The sequence below is a fragment of the Parasteatoda tepidariorum genome, chromosome 9 (genome assembly GCF_043381705.1).
Source record: "Parasteatoda tepidariorum isolate YZ-2023 chromosome 9, CAS_Ptep_4.0, whole genome shotgun sequence".
Classification (NCBI taxonomy): Eukaryota; Metazoa; Arthropoda; class Arachnida; order Araneae; family Theridiidae; genus Parasteatoda; species Parasteatoda tepidariorum.
The window spans coordinates 56,791,453-56,813,172 of NC_092212.1; the positions used below are offsets into that span (position 1 = coordinate 56,791,453).

The 21,720-nt window shown below is 27.2% G+C and overlaps 2 protein-coding genes across 2 annotated transcripts; one reads left to right on the plus strand and one right to left on the minus strand.

Moving 5' to 3' along the window:
• Positions 1–22: 22 nt before the first annotated feature.
• On the plus strand, positions 23–2,124 carry LOC107444810 (zinc finger protein 28-like). The gene has a single exon (XM_043040402.2). It carries the CDS (start codon positions 721–723, stop codon positions 1,882–1,884), a length of 1,164 nt encoding a protein of 387 aa, XP_042896336.1. The 5' UTR covers positions 23–720; the 3' UTR covers positions 1,885–2,124.
• A 3,337-nt stretch (positions 2,125–5,461) lies between these two features.
• Positions 5,462–21,641, minus strand: LOC107444818 (peroxisomal targeting signal 2 receptor). Its single transcript, XM_016059049.3, has 10 exons — positions 21,435–21,641; positions 19,895–20,070; positions 18,235–18,270; positions 17,178–17,255; positions 16,621–16,729; positions 14,228–14,334; positions 13,308–13,421; positions 13,177–13,232; positions 10,090–10,186; positions 5,462–8,301 (listed from the first exon to the last, which is right to left on the minus strand). The coding sequence occupies exons 1-10, from the start codon at positions 21,553–21,555 to the stop codon at positions 8,248–8,250; spliced, it is 948 nt and encodes a 315-aa protein (XP_015914535.1). The 5' UTR covers positions 21,556–21,641; the 3' UTR covers positions 5,462–8,247.
• Between the last annotated feature and the right edge of the window lie 79 nt (positions 21,642–21,720).

The following is a 21,720-nucleotide window of genomic DNA, read 5'->3' on the forward strand; positions in this document are numbered from 1 at the left end:
CGTAGGGACCGAGGGTGTGCGGTATTGGTCCTCGTTAAACTGTGCTACCGTAAAGTGCTCGACTTCGCGCGCAGGTCGTCGGGCTACCGAAGCGGGGGTGCCATCCCCTCTGCAGAGGATCAAAATTGTGATGGCATGTCTTCGGATCATCCTCCGAGATGTTTCCCAGACCGTCGCCAATAGCCCATTGTGCAACTCTAGTGCGACGTAAATTAACAGTAACAACAGCAACAACCGTCTCAACCTGCTAATTTAAAACTCAGTTCCACGGTTCACATAAGCCCGGTCTAAGCTATCGAACCTCGGCCACTCCGGACCGAAGTTCGATTCTTCAACCACTAGGCTACCATGGCCCCGCATCAAGTGAGACAAATGAAGACACACCGGCCATACGGCAAGAAAATAGACCGGATATAGGAACTCGGAAGTTGAAAAGAATGTAGCGCCCTCTGCTGTAAAATTATGCATCATAAACAATAACTTCATTTCTTTGCGTTATGTGTGAAACTAGTGTTTATTCAAATAAATACTGTTTTATTTATATTTCAGATATGCCTTATGCATACAGTGTTTGTGATTAAACTCACGAGAAAAGCAGCTTACAGGCGCATTGTCTGTTATATTCTAAAGAGCATTATTATTCATAAAGCTGAACAATCACAGGGTTCTTAAAATAAAGATTCTCTTGCTTATACTGGTGTGAAGCTTTATTCAAGGATTATGTGTGATGAATCTTATAAGGATGAATGTAATTTAAAAGAATACAATGTTTTTCTTTCTAAAGAGAAACCATTTTCATGTAATGTGTGTGATAAAACATTTAAGCAGAAAAGTCATTTAAATAGACACTCTCTTATTCATACTGGAGAAAAACCTTATTCCTGCAGTGTATGTGATACAGCATTCATCCAGAAGCAAAGCTTAAATGTTCACTATCTCAGTCATACTGGAGAAAAACCATATTCATGCAGTGTATGTAATAAAACATTTACTCAAAGAACTTACTTGAATAAGCACTCTCTTGTTCATACTGGAGAAAAACCTTATTCGTGCAATATTTGTGATAAAAAATTCTCTCGGAAAAAAAGATTAGATGAACACTATATTTTTCATACTGGACAAAAACCATATTCATGCAATGTGTGTCAAAAAACATTTTTGCAAAAAAATAATTTAGATAGACACTCTCTTATACATACTCCAGGAAAACCTTATGTGTGCAATGTATGTGATAAAACATTTAGACGGAAGGAGAGTTTAAATGAACATAAATTTCTTCATACTGGAGAGAAGCCATATTCATGCAGTGTATGTGATGAAACATTTGCATGTAAAGGATATTTAAATAGACACTTTCATGTTCATACTGGAAAAAAAACCAATAAATCAATAACACCAAAAATTTCCATGAATAAGCGTTCTTTTCTTCATACAGAAGAAAAACCTTTTGCATGCAATGTATGTAATAAAACATTCATGCAGAAAAAAAATCTCATTGAACATTATTTTCTTCATACTGGACAAAAACCTTACAAATGCAATGTGTGTAATAAAACATTTGCACGGAAAACAAGTTTAATTGAGCATTCTTTTCTTCATACTGGAGAAAAGCCTTATTCTTGTAGTGTATGTGATAAGTTATTCAGTCGAAAAGGAAATTTAAATAAACATTCACTTCTTCATACTGGAGAAAAACCTCATTCATGCAGTGTTTGTGATAAAACATTTAGACGGAAAGAAAGTTTAAAAATACACTATTTTGCTCATACTGGCGAAAGGCCTTATTCATGCAGTATATGTAATGAAACATTCAAACGTAAATTTTGTTTAAATAAACACTTTCTTCTTCATACTGGAGAAAAACTTTATTCATGTAGTTCATGATAAAACATTCTCTCAGAAAGTTTAAATGAACATTCTTATGTTGATCATACAACGTGTCGTAACATATTTTACCAGAAATTCTCTTGTTAATAAAGGGAAAGAAAAAAAATCCTATTCATGGCATGTGTCATAATATTTTATTTTTTTTTTGCTTCAAAATCCATTTTAATACACTCTTTTTGTTTTTAGCAGAGAAACTTTATTTATGCAGTGTATGGAATAAAACATTTTATGAGAAAACTTGTTTAATTTGTCTCTCTCATTAATACAGTGCAACCTCGAAAATCCGGACTGCTGGGGGTTTTGGAAGGTCCGGATTTTAGATACCTTACTTGAATTGATAGAATTATCGAAATTTCGAATTCGCGAGGCCGATTTCGCGATTAATCACGTGTGTGTAGACCTCCGACGCCAATTTTAACATAAATATACTCTTTAAATAATAAATAAAAGACATTAAAAATCAAACTTTCGTCATTTTTCCCCGCAATCGATCCTTTAGATAACATAATATTAGCAATTAAAACTAAAAATATAGGCTTAAAACGCGAGCTGAATTTCACCTTATAACCGAAACAGATGCTTCTAGACTAGACTGTACCAGCTGATACTAATCCTTTTTTTGTTAGGGGATGAAATAACTTGTCCCAGCTTCCTAAGCTTCAAGGTTAAAAAAGAGCCAGTTTTCTTTCATCACAAGGGGGAGATGGAAGAATTCCTCCTTCTGAGGGGATTCCCCTTTATATTCTTTGTTATCCATACAGAGCTGATAAGAATGACTGGAATTTCCTTATCAGCTATGAGCTTTCATTCATTCCCCACCTCTACCTCTTCATTTACTGCTTCATTGTTGCAAAAGAGTTGTGGGATTCCCCTTCAGGAGGAGGGGATTTCCCTTTATATTCTTTGTTATCCATACNCACCAGTGACCCCCATGACATTCAACGTGTTAAATAATGTCCAACACCCCTACTTGAAATAGTTTAACCTTGTAACCATAGTCTCCGCCACTACTCCAGATGAATAGCTAAGGAAGTTCTTTACATAGACAAACTATACTTAGATTTAAAATTCTGTAAGAAACCAAAATAAATTAAATGAAAATATTTTTTTAATGAATACTTGAAAATCTTAACTTTGTGGTATTGTATTAAATTTATTTCTAAGCAATTGAATGATCATTTTAAGTTTCTTTCGGTGTCCTGGAAGAAAGCGGTTTCCTTTTAACGGAATATCACATTTGGTTTAAATGAAAGTTAAGTTGCTTATACTGAAGATAGGATTTTTGTCTTTAGAGAAAACATATACAAAAGATCTTATTCTTCTCAGAATTCACATTATTACTGGAACACTTATTTAAATAAGTACAATATTTTGTTTATTCTAAAGAAGAATTTTATTTTTATAATGAATGTAATAAAAAATTCACACACAAAAGTTAAAGGTTTTATTTTTAAAAATATTTAATCTGAGTCGAACCCAACTGTGCTCGACTTAAAGGAAAATGGATGTTTAGTAATTATTTTTTGAAGATGTAACAAAAAATATAAATTATTTTTAAATGTCTGATGTAACTCCTCTCATTTCATGTATTTTTTGTTCATGAAAGAGCCATATATAATATGGCTGTCCTGAAAATTAAACATTTATCTGCATAAGATTCCATTAATGGGAAAATACTAATTGTTAACAAAAATGATTCACAGTAATAAATCATGTTAAACACTAATACCACTCAGTGCAATAAGCACCACCAAAGTGTTGGCACCCAGGGCAGAGTTTCAACTTGTCACCCCCATGTCCATGAAAATTTAAAATAAAATATATTGAGAAAGCAATTTTTTTTATCCTATTAGGTTTATAATAAAGCAGAAAAAAAGTTTCTTAACAGTTTTGTATAAATAACAATTTTCATTCTCATTTATTAATAAATAATCCAGAATAAAGAATCGACAAATCGAATTTTAATAAACTAAAAATGAAACAACTTAATAAAAATAAATTAACTACTAAAATAGTGATTAAGTTAAAATATGAATAAAATACCAATGGTATAAGTCAGACATTCGCAGCAAAAAAATATACTTGTGTGTTTTTCAATACTGTGAGGAGCACAGACATATTAGTATTACGAAAATTTTTAAATATCATCTAAATGAGTTTTAGTTTAAGTAAACTTCTTTTACATGTTGCCACCAAAACACATAAAGTTTAACAATTCTCAAAACCGAAATGAGACTGTGAAGCGATCAAATTATGAACAACAAAAAGTATTTGTTCCCCCTCAAAGTTGGTGCTCGGAGATAAATAGTAATTAAATTTACTTCCACATAAATCAAAATTTTACATTATTTATGTAAAAGTTTAAAGTTATCTATAACAAAATATAAAAAATTTTGTTCCCCCCCCCCCCTCTTAGAACTGATACCTGGGGTTTCATATGCCACTGTCAAAGCGATGCTTTTATATTTTCAGGATTGAACTTTTTTGGTTTAAATAAGTTTTTCCTTTTGAAGGAAATCAACATTATAGTGTAAAACCGATATTGAAGAAAATATTTTTTTATGAAGGAAAGTTAAAATGGATTTTATTAAATAGATCTTGGGTAATTTCTGAAACTTACAAACACTAATTCAGCACAGTGCAATAAGAACCTTCAAAGAACTTTTAATCTTTTGAGAATTTACTTTTTTTTTGTTTAAATAAGATTTTCTTTTGGAAATAACTAAATATTACAATGGAAAACCTATATTTAACAGAAAATATTGTGGTAAAAAGAAGAAAAGTTAAAATGGATTTAAGAAGATCTTGGGTAGTTTCTGAAACTTACAAAAGCAGATTAGATAAAAAAATTTCCTATCACACAAATTTTACTTCATCACAAAACAAAATAAACTAAAAATGCTTCTTTTTACTTTCAAAAATTAGAAAAATTTACCTAATTTCTTTTATTAGCAAGGTCCTTATAAGGGTGTGCAACACTCTTGGATATTCAACAGATTTATTTAAACTTAATATTAAGTACTGCACCTTTTCAATACGATTTTTTTAGAATATAAACATCAAACTATGATCTGAATGGTCATTATAAAGCTTAAAATAAAAACACTAGTGTTTTTTTTTCCATCACAAATAACAGAAGGAAAAAAATCATTGATACTTTTTTGCTTTCTGTTTAATTGCTTTTGCAACAATGATTGGGTAAAGCTGTAATAATAATGAAATGATTTACATTTTTAAAGGCGGTTGCATTATATAATCCAAGGCGCAGGATTAAATAATCAGAGTTCTACTGTACATAGATTTGAAATCATATGGCTTCCCAAAATAAATTTGACTCTTTGTAACAAATTTAAATATAATTTTTTTAATTATCCTAATGAGTTAGAAATGAAATCTGTAATTTGAGCTCCAAAAATATTATAAAATTTTGCTTTTAGTAAATGAAATGTCGTGTAAGTGAAACTGTTACATTATCACTTCTAACAAAGACTGGTGTGCTCAGCAAATTGAAAATTCTAAAAAACGTCATTTCTTCAATTATAGGAGATAAACGGTTAAACAGAAAAATTACAGACTCACTTGAATACAGTTTATTGTATTTATAAAAAATTATACAAAACATGGTAAAAAGAAACATGCATTATCTCCGTAGGTAGCTTGAGCAAAAAGCTATATAAATAAAGGGTCTTAAGTAACATTCTTGAAATAAAGATTTCTCAAAGAAAGCTCTGATTTGGAACATAAACTTTTCACAAATATACAACTTTCATTTATTTACTTCCTAAGGTCACAATGAATGGAGAATCTGTATTTTAAGCAAAGTTTTTCACAATTGTTGCAAAATTCATTAAAAAAATCCTTTTTTTGAAGGCTTCTACTGTGTTATTTCCCCTTAAATTTAAAAAAAATAACAATAAATAAGATTGAAAGAAAATTTTGAGTTAAAAAAGGGATAATTTTTAAGTTAATTTTTAATACCAATTATACCTAAATAGACTATAAAAATTGAAATGAGGTAAAGGAGTAGTGAGTTAAAATACTCTACAGATTTTTTTGAACTCTGGTCAGAGAAAATAACTGTTTTGATTTTAAAGTTTTCAAGATTACAGAGATGATTAATACCACTCTCCTTTTGTTAGTTAAATAACGTAAAGATGTGGCGTGAAATATTAAAAAAAGGTATGTCTTTGTATCAAACTCAGATTTTGTGAGGTCACAGAATTGAATACAGTCAATTTATAATACCAGAAAATACTGTATTATATTAAAATATTTTTATAGCAGCTGAAACAAGAGCGATGCATAAAAATAGTCAAAAACTGTTGAAATTGTTCTTATAGATAATTGCCGTTGTGTCAAAATTAGAGTATCATTCGCTGTGTACATTGGAATAGAAAAGAGTGCAGAAAATATTTAAACACCAAATTTATGGAAAAGCAGTTGATCTAAAAAAAATCAGTCAGCACCTTGAAAAGCCTCCAGCAATAAAACAAGTACAAAGTAATAGATTAAAAGAAAACATTTATTTGATACAAAAATAAATTTAGCAAAAAGCATACATAATCTATTTCATTTATGTATTCTGTATTTCATTGATGTATATGTATTCTATTAATGATGTATTATTATTCTAATAGTTCTCATCCATTAGCTGGGTACCAGACAAATATCCTGTAGCCATGAGAAATTTGTTTTTTTGCAACTGTAAAAGAAATTTGCAATTCTATGCCTGTTGAGTGAAGGGATTTTTTTTAATTCGTTATTTTATTTTGTTATCATTTGTTTCACATTATTTGTGTAAATTAGACGTTATAAAAAAAAAGTCCTGCAAAGCAAAATAACCGGCTGGCACATTCATGAGGAATCTTTTTACCAAGCTACATTTGCTAACTGATAAACACCATTATAACTCATAGTGAATAATAAGTGGAAATGAGACTAATAATACACTATTTCTTTTCTCATATAATTTATTCAAATTTGATTTCAAAACAAGTTCAATCAGCTTTCAAAATTTTTTCAGAAATGAGAGTTTTTATTTTTGAAAAAAAAAGGAAGAGATATTTAGGTCACTTCTCAGTGGCCAACAAAACGCTTTTTAGATGATTAAGATTTCTCTTCTTCACTTTATTAAGATCTCTCCCCTTCTCAAAAGTATTCTTGAAAGTGTTAAAGAAAATGGCCCGTGCGAAATCGTTTTAACTCTGGAATTTATGGAATCCTTAAAGAGCCCTTAAGATTAAAAGAATAAACTGGGGTGCTCGTATTGTCAGAACAGGTGAAAAAATCCAGTAACGAAAATTTTTGTGTCATAAGTCCTTCACTAGTCGAAAAAGAAGACCTAAATATTGATGCCCTTATTCAGTGTGGAATTAGGTTTTAAAATGATTGGGGTGAAAAAACTGGCAGTCCAGGTTAAAAAAAATTGGTTGTCCCGGAGTAATCCTATGCCTTTGTACTAAATATGATGACCTAGTTTCTGACATTAAAGTAACGTGTATGAGAAATATTGCCACTGATGGATCCCAATAAAGGACGGCAATATTTGAAATAACTTTGGTTTGTAGCAAACTGTAGTGCAAAAGGAGAAGAAGTTTATTTTTATGCTCATTAAAACTTTATATGAATTTTGTATAAATAAGATTATTTTCATTTTTCGAAGCTTTGATGAGGAAACATTTAGACAGGGAAAAATTAAGAAGTTAGATAAAATTGTAAAATATAATAATTTTGAAGCATATACTTTTCTAAAATTTTTGTAGAATGGAGAAAAGCTGTTAGGATGGATTTACCAAGGTGAATAATTTCATAACTTATTTAACATTTAGTTTTAGAACTTTTATATAATTTTTTAAAAGTTAAAAAAATTAGATATTTCATCACAAATAATGCTACAGTTATATACAATAGAGAAAGAGAAACAAAAGTATAATACAATGAAAAATATACATAAACACCACACAACTCAATACTTCTACATTTCTTCAAAGATATTTTCTACTTACACTAGCTCAAATATCAAAAATAATAATATTAAAAAAATTCTTTAATGACAGTTATTTCAGTTTTTACTAAATTGATATCTAAGATGAATTTAAAATGCACAATAGAAATAAACATGACATGTAATTTTTTACAAGACATGCTAAAATATATTTGAAAATAACTTAAGTACCACCATAGAAAAATTCTTTATGACTGCATGGCAAAGAACATTTTTAAAATGATATAAAAAAAGCCTATATAAAATGTTTGTTTAGTGATTATAAACCCGTATGAAATTACTGTTAATAAAATATGCAAGCTATATACAGTTTATGTAACAAAAATAACTATACAAGGCATTAGAATATCTATTTATCACATAACTTCATCATAAATATAGAGCAATGAGTCCCATCCGCAATCACAAGCCTTTAAAAAAAAAATAAACACATAAGTATATTAATAACACAACTAAAGTTGGGCAATATATTGTAAAATATATCATTTTGCCTGTGTATTCTGAACCATAAGTATTGAATTCAGTAAGAGGTCTTTATAACATAATTCTTTAAACCAAAATAACTTTACCATCTCTTCATAATCATCATCAATGGCTCAACAGCCCAGGGTGGGCCTTGGCCTACTCAAAAAGTTTTGTCCAGACTAACCTTTATCCAGCAAGCGTTTTCCAATTTTTAGTTTTTAAGGTCAAAAGGTTTTCCTTAAAGTCGTAACAATGGTTTTTTTTACGGTGTAGGGTTGTTTACTATCTCTTAAGCAACTAATAAATTTATAAATTCGTTGAATTTTATTTTTCTTGCTCATGGTAACCTTAATATTTCAAAATATTTTCATTTAAAAATTATTTTAAAGCAATATAACTGTTCTGTTTTAGATATATTTTGTCATCTTTAGTAAGTCAATTTAATGAAGAATGAAATGATCTATATCATAGAAATTTCTATAAAACACAAAGTCTCACAAACTAAGGTAAACAACGTTTAGGAGCACAAAAATATTTATAAAATCTCACAGTTCAAGGTTTATGTTATTAAGATTTTTTGCTGTATATGATAACAATAAAAGTGTTATTGTTAATAACGGACACACTATGCTCCGATTTTGAGTGAAGCGGAATATGTGTATATGCATGTAATCAATAATAGCAAATATAAATATCATAATCACTATTAACAGTAGTGATAATTATGGAATATGACACCTCGATCATCTCAGACAACAATATTATTTAATGACTATTAAATTTACAATATAAATAATAATGGTTATTACTATGAATATAATAGCCCAAGTTTTGACAGATAGAAAAAAAATTTTAAATGTTTTGATATGATCTTTAAAATAAACATTTAATTTTTTCAACAGCTCAAAATACAAATAAAAAAATTTAATAATGTACTAAATAGAGCAAAAATTTCACAAAAGAATGGATAGTTGGCTATAGGCTTAATATTTAGTCATAAAGAGCAAACTATTTGATTTAAATAACCCATAAAATATTTATTATACAAGAAAACTTTAAGCCAAATTTTGTGGGAAAAGCATAAGTACAAAAAACAAGAGCGTATTGGAAGGAGATAATGCAGAGAATAGTGTGCCAACATTAATTATTTTGATAAAACACTAATTTTTTATGCAGTTTTTATTAATTGTAAAATTTTTTATATTTTTGCAAAGATATCTTTAAAGTTAATATGATAGATATAATATGGTAGATATAATAATATGGCATAGATTTTCTTTAATAATGCTTTTTTAGTATTAAAATATGTTATAAATGTTTATTACATTAGAAAATCTTACATTTTTCAAGTAGTTATAATTTAGAGAATTTAAGCCAAATTCAGTTGAAAACAAAAACCTTTACAATCGTTTTATATGTTATTCCCCCCCTATAAAAAATGTAATTAAATGCTCATTCTGGGCCTTTACTTTTTCTTGAAAACGTGCTTTTTCAATTCTGATGTAGAAAAAAAAGTTTTGTCCATAAAAGAAAATGTGAAAATTATAATTATACAAGGGTCCTACTATGTTGAGTTTGAGCACACAATTATTTAATAAATTACTTTTAATAAGTTGCAAAATTTAGCAAGCTTAAGCATCATATAAAATCATGTAAACAGGCTAATTATAATCTTGGTAAACTTCAAACATTAGCTGTGCCAAGAGTACAGTACATTAAAATATATTACTTACCTGACCAGGTTTCATTGGATTAAAATCTAAGCCATACACAAACTCTTTATGTTCTTTGTGAATCTGTAAAGCCTGGGGTATGTTCCAATTCCAAAATCTAAAGACAAACAAGCATTTACAAAAGAAGTCTTTTTTTTATATTATAATATAAATTATTGAAAATAATTATGAAATAAATTTATGATTTAACTATCAGGAACTGATTTGTGAGAGTACATTTATGATATGTGCCCATGGTCCAAAACTTTAACAAGGCTTGCATTTATAATATCAATAAGAAAAAATAAGTACTTCTAACACTATCATAGAATTTTTTCATAACCTATAAGTTTCAAAGTAAAATAATCATTCATTGTCAATCATTAACAACTATCAAACAGTAACATAAAAAATATTTATATTTACAACAAACATAAAAAACAGCAACATAAAAAATAAGTATATTTATCAAATAAATAACTTAATATTTTAATGTTATATTTAAAATTAGTTGTGAAACATTGGGTAGAATTCAAGCACTATATAACAGAAATAAGGCCACTATAAACTGTTTTCAATAAATCAAATGCTGAATTAACGTTTCTACTCTTAAAACGAATTTTCAAAAAAAAAACTTTTTTTTATTACAAATTGATTGCTTAACATAATTTATTCAATAATTTGAAATAAAAAGTTGCCTATTCATAACAGTAAATACCACAGTTCCATGATATATTTTTAAAGAAAACTGAAAATTTTCAGTCTGTAAAGAAATGAAAGGTTTTTATTAATTCACTTTCATTCATTGTGAGGGCGGAAACTTGCAATTAAAATTCCAATCTCTTTTCAACTAGCCAGAGCACTTAGATATTAACTAGAGCTTTGTGCTGGACAACAATGCAAGTTTCAATCTTTTTGTAACCACTACCAGCAAAATTTATAACGATATTATCTTCAATGAAAATTCCAAGTATTTTCTGACAAGCTACAACACTAGCTTAACTATTTATAAGTTTAACTATTTTTTTTCATCACTACAAACAGAATTTACATCAACCTAAGGCCAAAAGAAATTTATCATTAAATAACCAATTAATGACTAAATTTTCCATTTCTCATTATTAACTTAAATCAACACCTTATTTTTTTTTTTTTTTTTTTAAAGTGATGTGCATTATGATCTTTGTTTCAAAAGTGAAAAAAATAATAGAATTATTTCCTTCTTAATCCACTTAAAAAAAAAACATATTTTTTAAAATTTGTCTTATTATTTAAAAATTATATGAACATTTAAATATATATAATTATTAATGAAACATATAATATTAACAAAAAAATATTGAATAAAATCAGATTTTACTGCCTTTGAAAACCTCGATATACCTTTACTTGGATGTGTAAAAATATAAATATTTTACAGGCTTAGAATCGATGAACAATTAAAATAAAAACGAATAAATTATTACTGCATAGTTAAGTTCAACTGACATAAACAGTAACATTATACTCTCATTAATTTACATTTATACCATTTTCCCAAAACTTAGAGACAATTTCATATTGACCATAAAATGCTTATTTTTAAATTACTAAATTCAAATTCTTCGATCAGATTTAACCAAGCAAGCAATTTCTGTTAGTATAAAATTTCCTACTACATTGCATAATTATTCAAAAAAGAAACACAATTTAATTCAAATCAAGTGTATAAAGTCAATGCAAATAATAAAAGCAAATTAGATTTTAGATAAATATAACTTATTTTAATTACTAAATTAGACAAATTTGATAAAATTCAAATAAATTATCCTTGGGCATTTTGATTTATTTCACTGTTCTGAAAGAAATAGATTCCTTTGTTAATAAAGAAGAAAGCCTGGAAATAGTGAAAAGTATATAATAATTTTAAAAAAATATTGAGAATAAAATAAATAAAATAAAGTACAATTGTACATGATAACATTTTAATTCAGATTTTTTTATTATTATTGAAGAGTTCATTCAGCTCAATTATTTGAAGTTTCAGATCTTTTTTTTTAAATTAATGAATTGTCTAATAAATTGTAACAGTCAGCGTACATTTTTACTAGTTCATTATATTTCTCTAATGTCTGCACAATAATATTAACTCACCAATGAAAATATAAAAGAAAGAAAAATATCTGGCAAATCTAAAATTGAGGAGAAAGTTCAACTAAAAAAATATGTAGGTCCAATTAAAAAACAAAATCAAATGGAAATGAGATCATTTTTTTAAACAAAAAAAAGTGACAGATAATTTAATAGAAAGTCTAATGTTAAGACATGAGGTTTAATTATTTGAAAAACAATGGCACTGATAAATAAAAAAGATAAAGTCAAACTAATAAAAAAAAAATTTTGCCTAATCTAATTAGAATATTATAATGAGATAATGAATAATAAAAACTAATATAAAAAGAGATAGATTGTTAAAAAATAGAAAACCTAAATGAACATACTGTTCAATTGCAAGAAAAACAGTGAAACTAATAAATAAATAGATTAAAGACTTAATTTCTGTTCTTAATAAATAGAACATATTTGAGAATAATAAATAGCTCTCATTGTATAACGAAAAATAAAAAGAACATCCTAAAAGCCTGACAAAGAATAAAGAACAAAAAATGAAAAAGCAATAGAAAATTGATAGCCTAAATAAAGATGTGATTCAACTGTAGCAAAGATTAGATCTGAGAAGAAATAATTAACTTTTACATGATCTAAAAGTAATGCATTCTAAGAACCTTAAGATCTGAAAGAGGAAATTTATGAAAATATGAAGTTTTTAAACGCTTTAAAATTGATTTTATGAATTCTGAAAATTTAAATGATTTTAAGAACCCTGTTTAAGCAATTCCCATATTGTGATTCTTTTACAAATATTTCAAACAAAATTTTTAGAAGAAAAAACAATCTCAGAAAAGGGTAAAATCCATTCTTAATTTCAAAATCTAAGAACAATTAATAAGCATCTAAGAAAATTAATAAGCATATCTAGAGATCATTATTTTAAATTTTTAGTATAAATCATCAAACAAGGCATTATGAAATTGAAATAAGCTAATATTTCAGTATATCACTGCATACCTTGTAGTAAAGTCATAACTAACGGAAGCCAGAGTACCAGGTTGATGAGGGGAAAACTACAAATAAATAAAATAAATTAATTGATTTCAAAATATTAAAACAGGGAACATTTTAAATAAAACCCAACTAACCTTTAACTGCCTTATAGCATATTCATGACCAGATAACATAAAAAGTGGGTGTGCCATTTTTCTTACATCCCATTCAACAATTTTTCCATTTGTAGTGCCAGTTGCTAAAACATCCTGAAAAAAAAACTTTTAATGAGCAAAAATTTATAATGAAGAAATATGAAAAAATATTTGTTAAAATTTTATTTGAGTTACATTGAAACACAATAATGAATAAAAAAAAGTCACAAGGAAAAAATGTTATGAGAAGAAAGTAATAAAGTCATCTTAAAACTTTTTTTTACATTATTCTTCATAATATTATTTACATTTTTGAGAAATATTTTTTAAAATTTAAACTTGATATGACATTAACTTCTTTACAAAATTTTTAAGAATATCAGCATCATTTAACTTTCTCATATATTTTTTAAACTTGATCTTGAAATATTTACACATAAACTTTTGCAATATTACTCTATATTTTTTGAAGTCATGTGTTTGACTTAATCTTAAATTGCATTTTAAAAATCACCTTAAAACGCATCATTTCTATGACGTAACTTTCATATGTAACATTTCAATAGATATGTTATAAAATTTTATACTTTGAATTTTATTGTGCTGATATGTGCTACCTAAAACAAACATATTTACCACTTTATCACAAAATTAACGATAAAATGCATAAGAACCTCCAAATGACAGTAAAAAATAATTCTATTCTTAAACAGAGGTGCCAACTTTCTAACTAGCAATACTTAGAAGGAGAGAGACAAGAAATTGCAGAGTAGCTTGTCAGAAGGGGAAGAGAAAAGATTTTTTATTTCAATCAAAACATTTTTGTTTTTTATTCATTGTGTTTATAATTGTTTATGGAGTAAAAAAATTTAATTTTAAACAGATTATTATAACAATTAATCATAAAAATATTTAATTACACGATCAAATTTACTCCAGTCACAACACAAGACTTCAGAATCATGTGCATACCATCCATTCGAACGAGTATTACATCTAACATCCCATAATCTCAAAGTTCGATCACCTAGGGAAGCAAAAAGAAATCATTAACACATTTCATATTCTGACTTAACTTAAATACTCTGATACTTAAAACTTTTCTTAGATTTAAGTCATTGCATAAATTAAATAAATAATAGTTTCTTATCAAAAATTAATTGCATATACTATTAATATTAACTGTTCAAACACAGTTTAAAACTTTCTTCCAAAATGTCGATACACTCACATAAAGACAATACACATAAAACATAACGCATAAACCAAGAACGTAGGTGAGGGGTTTAGGGGATTCAGCCCCCCTTCCCATTGTAAATGGCAATTTCTAATATTTTCTGAAATTACTCATTTTTTTAAAAAATTATTTTCAAAAAAATTTTCCACTTCCTTTCAAGTTTTTATTAGGTAAAAAACACCATCTTAAAATTCATTTCACCACATGACGAAACTAACCTTATTCTTATCTTACAAGGTTAGCTGATCCCTTTTAACTATGGGAAAATGTCCACAGCTTCAAATTACCTGGCTTTATCTATCCATATCTTGATATTTATAGGTGTGGATTGTAAGAGAAGATAACTTGTTTGTTTTAAATTTAGTTATAAATGCTTTATAGGGAATATTTCCTAGAATTTTGGGGGAGCATTATTGGGATTGAAATAAGATGTAACCAGTGAATGAGGAAGTTTAAATAGGGGGTTGATTCTCAAATCAAACTTTTTTTCGACATTCAGTCAGGAAATTTTTGTTTTTTTGAAACAGATGCACACAAATTTTGTTCAATCTTTCTGGCTGTCTCATAGTATATTTCTTAAATATATTTTTATTTTAATGGAGTGAAATATCTCTTCCTCTTCATATATTATTAACCTTTCATTAACATTTTATTCAATTTTTAATAATAATTTCCATACCTACATTTAAATCGTTACACTTAGTTGTGAAAGTGATTTATTTATTTAGTTTAAATGGAGTTTTTTGATCATTTTATTTTATTTATTTGAAGGTTAGTTTATAACTTATTAAGTAGTGTATGTAAAGGCTAAAAATGGATTGGATTTTAAATGCCAAATTATTTCATACATTAGTTCTGTGTGTAGTTTTTATAATTGTTACATTGCTATATTTATTACAAAATAACTATCATTAAAAAAAGATACTTAAATTTTACAAAAGTAGTAAAAGCATATGATTAAGAAAACTAAACAAATATGATTAAGAAACTAAACTTTGATCTACAAAATGATAAATATACAACAATTAAACAAAGTTGCATGTTGACAACTGAAAATCTGCTCTGATTTCAATACTTTTGCACAATATATATGAAATTAAAACATTTGAGTTATTTTAAAAAGTAAAAATGAATTTAATAGATAAAATGAAATAAGTTATTTTAAAAATAGTGTCATGGTCATTGAAATTGTGGTGCAATGAAATTTAACATAAGGTTGATAAAGTGTTGTTTCTTATAAATGCAGCCCTACATTTTAAGCCTTTAAATTTGAATATTGGATTTTGATTTGAAGTATACCCGATTATTACTTAAAATCAAAATCTGATTTGATATTAAGAAAAGATTTAATTAGTCTCAATTAATTAATTTCTTTTTATTTCTAATAAGATAGTCATATTAAGAAAAATAGATGAATGGAAGAAAAAAAAGAGATAAAAGATATTGAAAAACAGTGTTCAAAAAAAAAACACCTTATAAAATATCTATTTTTAATTTATATTAAAAACTTATAACTAAAAAAAGTTTTTTTTCGAAAAATCCAATTTTTCAAATTTCAAAACAATTATTCATCAGCATGACTGAAACTTTTGGTTTTGAGAAGAATTAAATCTTTAATAATAAAAAAGGAGAGAGAAATATGCAGATCTTAGAACACACACTGCTTCCATTGTCCAATTGAAAAATTCAATTTTTCAAATTTCAAAACAATTATTCATCAGCATGACTGAAAGTTTTGGTTTTGAGAAGAATTAAATCTTTAATAATAGAAAAGGAGAGAGAAATATGCAGATCTTAGAACACACACTGCTTCCATTGTCAATTCAGTTCAAAAATAGAAAACTAATAAAAGCCTCTTTGCTTTACTAAAACTAAAGTTAGTTTTAAATGTGAGTTTTTCAATTTATTTATTATTACATATAGTGTCTGTGAAACATGATATCAAGAAAAACTGACATAAAGAACTTAAGACACTTAGGCATTTATCTCTGTAGTTGATCTAACTTATATCTAACTAATGAGCCTGAAAAAGAAACTCTCGTGGTAAATATAATAAAAAATATACATAAATTGCACCTGAAACTGAGGCAAAAAGATGAGGAACCATTGGACACCAAGTGGCTTCATAGACTTGATCAGTATGCTCTAAGTAAGCAGCAATTTCTTTACAAACAAATGGATTCCACTAAAAATTTAAATAGGAAAATGTTCGTAACAATTATTTCATTTCAAAAAACTAGCTAATGAAAAAAAAAATAATATAAAAGTTTTAGTAGAATAATGCTATGCTATTTGAAAAAACATGCAAATTTAAAAAACTTGTAAATTGTCCAGTTATTTCCAATTGCTATAATGTATATTGCATGTGCAATATACATTATAACAATTGGAAATAACTGGACATTAGCATTACGGTTCTATGTTAATACAAGCCTATTATAATATTAAGCAAAAAAATTACAGTACTTTCTGTATTAAAAGACAACATTTAAATTTGTTCACTCTTTATTTTATTTTTTTTAAATAAAATCCCATTTATATAAATATTAATATTTTATTCTTAAAGTGTGTCATTCACTACATTAATAATATAAAATACTTAAAAATCATAAAATTAAATATCTTGAACTTACTACTTTAACTGTGTGATCCCAGGATGCAGACAATATAACAGGCATAGCATTTTTAGGATTCCACTCCACAGAATATACCTATTAATAATAATAAAAAAAAAAACATTGTTCTTGCATTTTATTTCTAAATATGAATATATATTAATCATTTTTCAGATTCCACTTCACACAGTATACCTATTCAGGGGTAATTGTGAGTCCAAGTCAAAATTCCGGAAAATTTCCCGAGTTTAAAAAAAAAAAATTGAAATTGAAAAATTAGAAAATAATTTAAACTAGATTTTTCTAGGAGAAGTAATTAAAATTTACAAATATGTCTTACTTTTTAAGTTTATGATTATAACTATTTACTGATAAAAAATGTATCTGGCTCTCCCTTACAAACAAAATAAGCTGGGTTTTTAAGTTCCACTTTTGAAAATTTGATTTCCGGAAACTTCTGTGATCGATGATTTTTTTAAACGTCTGGACCTTCGATCTCCGGAAACTTCCGAATCACTGTTAGCGAAAAATCTGGAAATCGGTATTTTTTCCGGAGCACAATCAGCCTTGCCTATTATCAATAATAATATATATTATTGCTACATTTTATGTTTTATAAATATGATTATATATTATATTTATATATATGTTACCATGAAAGACCAGAATCTGGAGCGTGTCAAGTGTTACTGGTGAATGTCAACAATCACAGTCACTTTGGAGAATGTCCGAAGTACATGTTATATCCGATTTTATATTAATTTATTCATTGATATTTTAATATTTATTCATAGTTTAATATACGATCGAAATAGACTAGGAAAAACATAAGTGGTGGGAAAACTGGGCAAATGAATATGAGGCAGTGACACTTAAACTTAAAAAGCATAAACATAGGAATACCAGACAAAGGTTTTTAATCTTAAAAGCATTGGGGTAGAGAATACCAGGATTATAAACATTTGTTAAAATAGGTTACAAGTCATAAATTTTTGATTTTGTATGCTTCACATTCAATAAACAAATATAAGTATTAACAAGGAAAATATTTCAAATCAAAGGTTAAAACACTAACCTCTTTTTCATGTATTCTATAATGAGTTACAGGATCCTAAAATTATAGAAGAATAATATGTTAATACTTTTTCTAGAAAAATATAAAAAACAAAAATAAAATTGTGGTTTAAAAAACAGATGGTAATTATTTACACAAAGTTCTAATCATTCTAAATTCTATAGTTCTAATCATGCATGTTTTTTAAGAAAAAAATAGAAGAATTTTCGATTAATTGCACATCAAAATTTATAAGGAAAATTACATGGTGACTGATGTTAAATTTTGATAGGCTTTCTTATTTTAAACTTTTTTTTATTAATAAATATTTAAATTTTTTTTTAAAAATTAAATGGGATTTTTTTAATAGCCTAATATTATTATACATATAAGAAAAAGGGAGGAAAATTATAGAAGTTTTACATAAAATAAAAGTAGAAAATGTGACTGATGTTACAAAAAAAGGATATGGAATAAAATATCATATTTTTATAGTGAAATTATTATTCTTCCAACTACTTTTGCGAGAAGAATTATTGTGAATGGAACAGGATGTTTTATTTTTAATTTATTTAAAAAAAAAAGGAATTAGCAGGAAACGTTGAATGAAAGTACAGATGAAATGACACATAGAAACTGACAAATGGAGGAAAAGCTCTTGCGACTGATGTTACAATTTTTATGTGACTGATGCTAAAAATACAAACTGCATTTAAAATTTTAATAAACTTTTTATTATTATTACAAAAAACTAGAATTTTTGACTATATATTTAAACTAGTTAATAAAAAAACTAAAATTTTGTTAATGGAAGGATATTTTTAAATGTTTATTTATTTATTCATTTATATTGTTCTTAGTATCATAGTATAGACCATAGCCCACTTATATATGCAATGCAATATTTTATAAGAAATGTTATGCAGAAGAATAGAAACAACAAAATAGTTTTTATACGTAATCAGCCACATAATGATGTATAGATATACACGATAGTTCTGACAGTCAGAGTCTCAGCGGTATAAGTTCTCTTGAGAACCCAATACAATATAGTGCAAGAAATGCTATTTATGAAAAGAAATAAAAAAGTTTTTAACAATTTGGTATTCAACAACATAATCAAGTTTAAAGTAAAGTGTTGATAATCTGTGCTTTAATAGCCTGTGTTGTTCACATAATCACGATTAAAAGCCTTCGAGTATGCATTGTGATGAAAGAAATACATTTAAGTAAAAGAATGAAAGAATCATTTAAAGTTATGTCAAAATTTTATAAAAATAAAATAATTAAAAAACTATAAATAATTATTAAAAATTATTTTTGCATAGTATTATCTACAGACAAAGGAGATTTATAATCATTTTAGCAAAAATTTTTTGATTAGCTTAAAAAGTTATAAAGGAATATGCAAAAATATAGTCTCTTATTAACTTTCAAGCATGAGCTTGAATAAAATATCAGAACATATCTTTTTGTTCATGAATACTGTAGTGTATGAATAATAATAAGAAATATCTATTTATACTGACCGTCATCTGTCAGTATAAACGGATATTACTTACTATTATCCCTCTTCAGTAATTTCTACAATTCTACTATAAATACTAACTCATTTCCATAGTTATCTTAAAATATCGAAAGATTAACAATTCACAGGAAAATCAAATAAGAATCATCTTACAGCAGCAGAAACATAATCCCATATTTGTATAGATCCATCTCCACAACTTGTTACTAGAAGCTGTTCATTAAGTTCACTCCAAGTCACATCAAATAAACCATCAGAATAATCTCTGGTAGTGACTACCTTAAATTCTCTGCCGTTTTGAATGTCCAAAACAAATAAACGCCCACTTCCTAAAAGACAAAGAACAGTCATTTGCAATGAGAAATCGATATGATTTAAAAAATTACTCATATTATGCTTAAGAAACAGTACAATAAAGAGCCACCATATATTTCCCAGTTTTAAGTCAAGAATTTTTAGAAACTTAGACTTTAAGCGTAAGTTGGGGGAACAGATTTCCAAATCTTGCTTTGTGGTAGAATAATCGCCAAGTCTTGGCAACTTCCAAGCAGTGATCTGCGAGGAATAAAAAACACATAACTGAGAGGGACCAACATGAAGGGTATAACTCGTAGAGGGGATATTTCCGTATTGTGATCTATGCGCCAACTACATTCGCTAAGGTGCCAAATTTATTTTATTAAACTTGTGTATTTTTCTTAAAAATCTGCAGATGTTTGCCCAGGCATAGCTACGAGGTATACCTTTTAAGTTGGTCTCTTTCTGTAATGTTTTTTTTTTTTTTTTAGTTTCTTGCGTACCGCCGCCCGAAAGTTACCAAGACTTGGTGATTATTGTACGAAAGATCACAATATGGAAATCTCCCCCTTCATAGCCACTGCGGGGCAAACCCCTACACGTTTTTTTTTTAAATATTTTCCATTTAGAATCAATTTGGCGCCTTGGAAATTACAGTTGGCAGTACAGATCAGGATATGGAAATATCCACCTCTGCTGCAGTCACATGGTCATTTTCATTGCATCCATTGATGGATCCACAAAGATTTGTACCCATCAAATTAAGAAAATTAATTGAGCTAAAACTTTGTTTCCTAACTAAACTACAGTTAAAAGTGATTGGAAAGAATCGCTACAAACTACTGTTCTTTTTGCATCCCACTACACTACATTTTTTAAAAAAAAGTAGCACACTAAACTACAAACTACGAAAAAAAGTAGCGACTACAACAGTTTCACCACTTCCGACCACTGTGTGTACGTACCACATGACATTTATCTAGACAGACTTAAAAGTTAAGGTCAGTTTAGTAAAAATAAAAAAAAATTACATTTTTTAGTAAGTAATCCTTGCAAGTAAACAAGCCACAAATTTAAATTGCATCAATTTTTTTAAAAAAATAATCATAACAAAAGGAGGAACACCATCAGCAAATTTTTAGACGCACTTAAAAGCTAGGAAATATTCCCAAAGCGTAAGTTAGTTAGGTTATAAGAAAAAAATGTTTAAACTTCTCTTTTGCAGATTATTATTTATCGTCAAATACTAAACAGCCTTATCTTTACATTGCATAAAATTTTCTTTCTTTCTTTAACAAACTAATTATAACAAAATTAATGCAAACATCATTAGTATATTTTTATTTTCAATATGCTCCCTGTGCCAGAGATAAAAATTTGCTCAAGATTGCATTACCAGCAATGCCATAATTTTGTGATGCTGCACAGGCGAGAAGATTCTTTCGAAAAGGAGAAAACTTAACATTGTATCCATGGAATTCGCCTGTCGAAAAAGATGATGTTATTGTATTTCGCATTTTTTTCCCTCAATTTGAAGAAAACAAAACCCAAACAAAACAAATTTATGTCAACTGTAAACTTCCTGTTTAGGTTGCCATATTGTGATGCCACACTTAAAACAATATCTTGATTTCCGGAATATATTTGAATATCACTTCTGATAACATGAAATTTTAAACTCT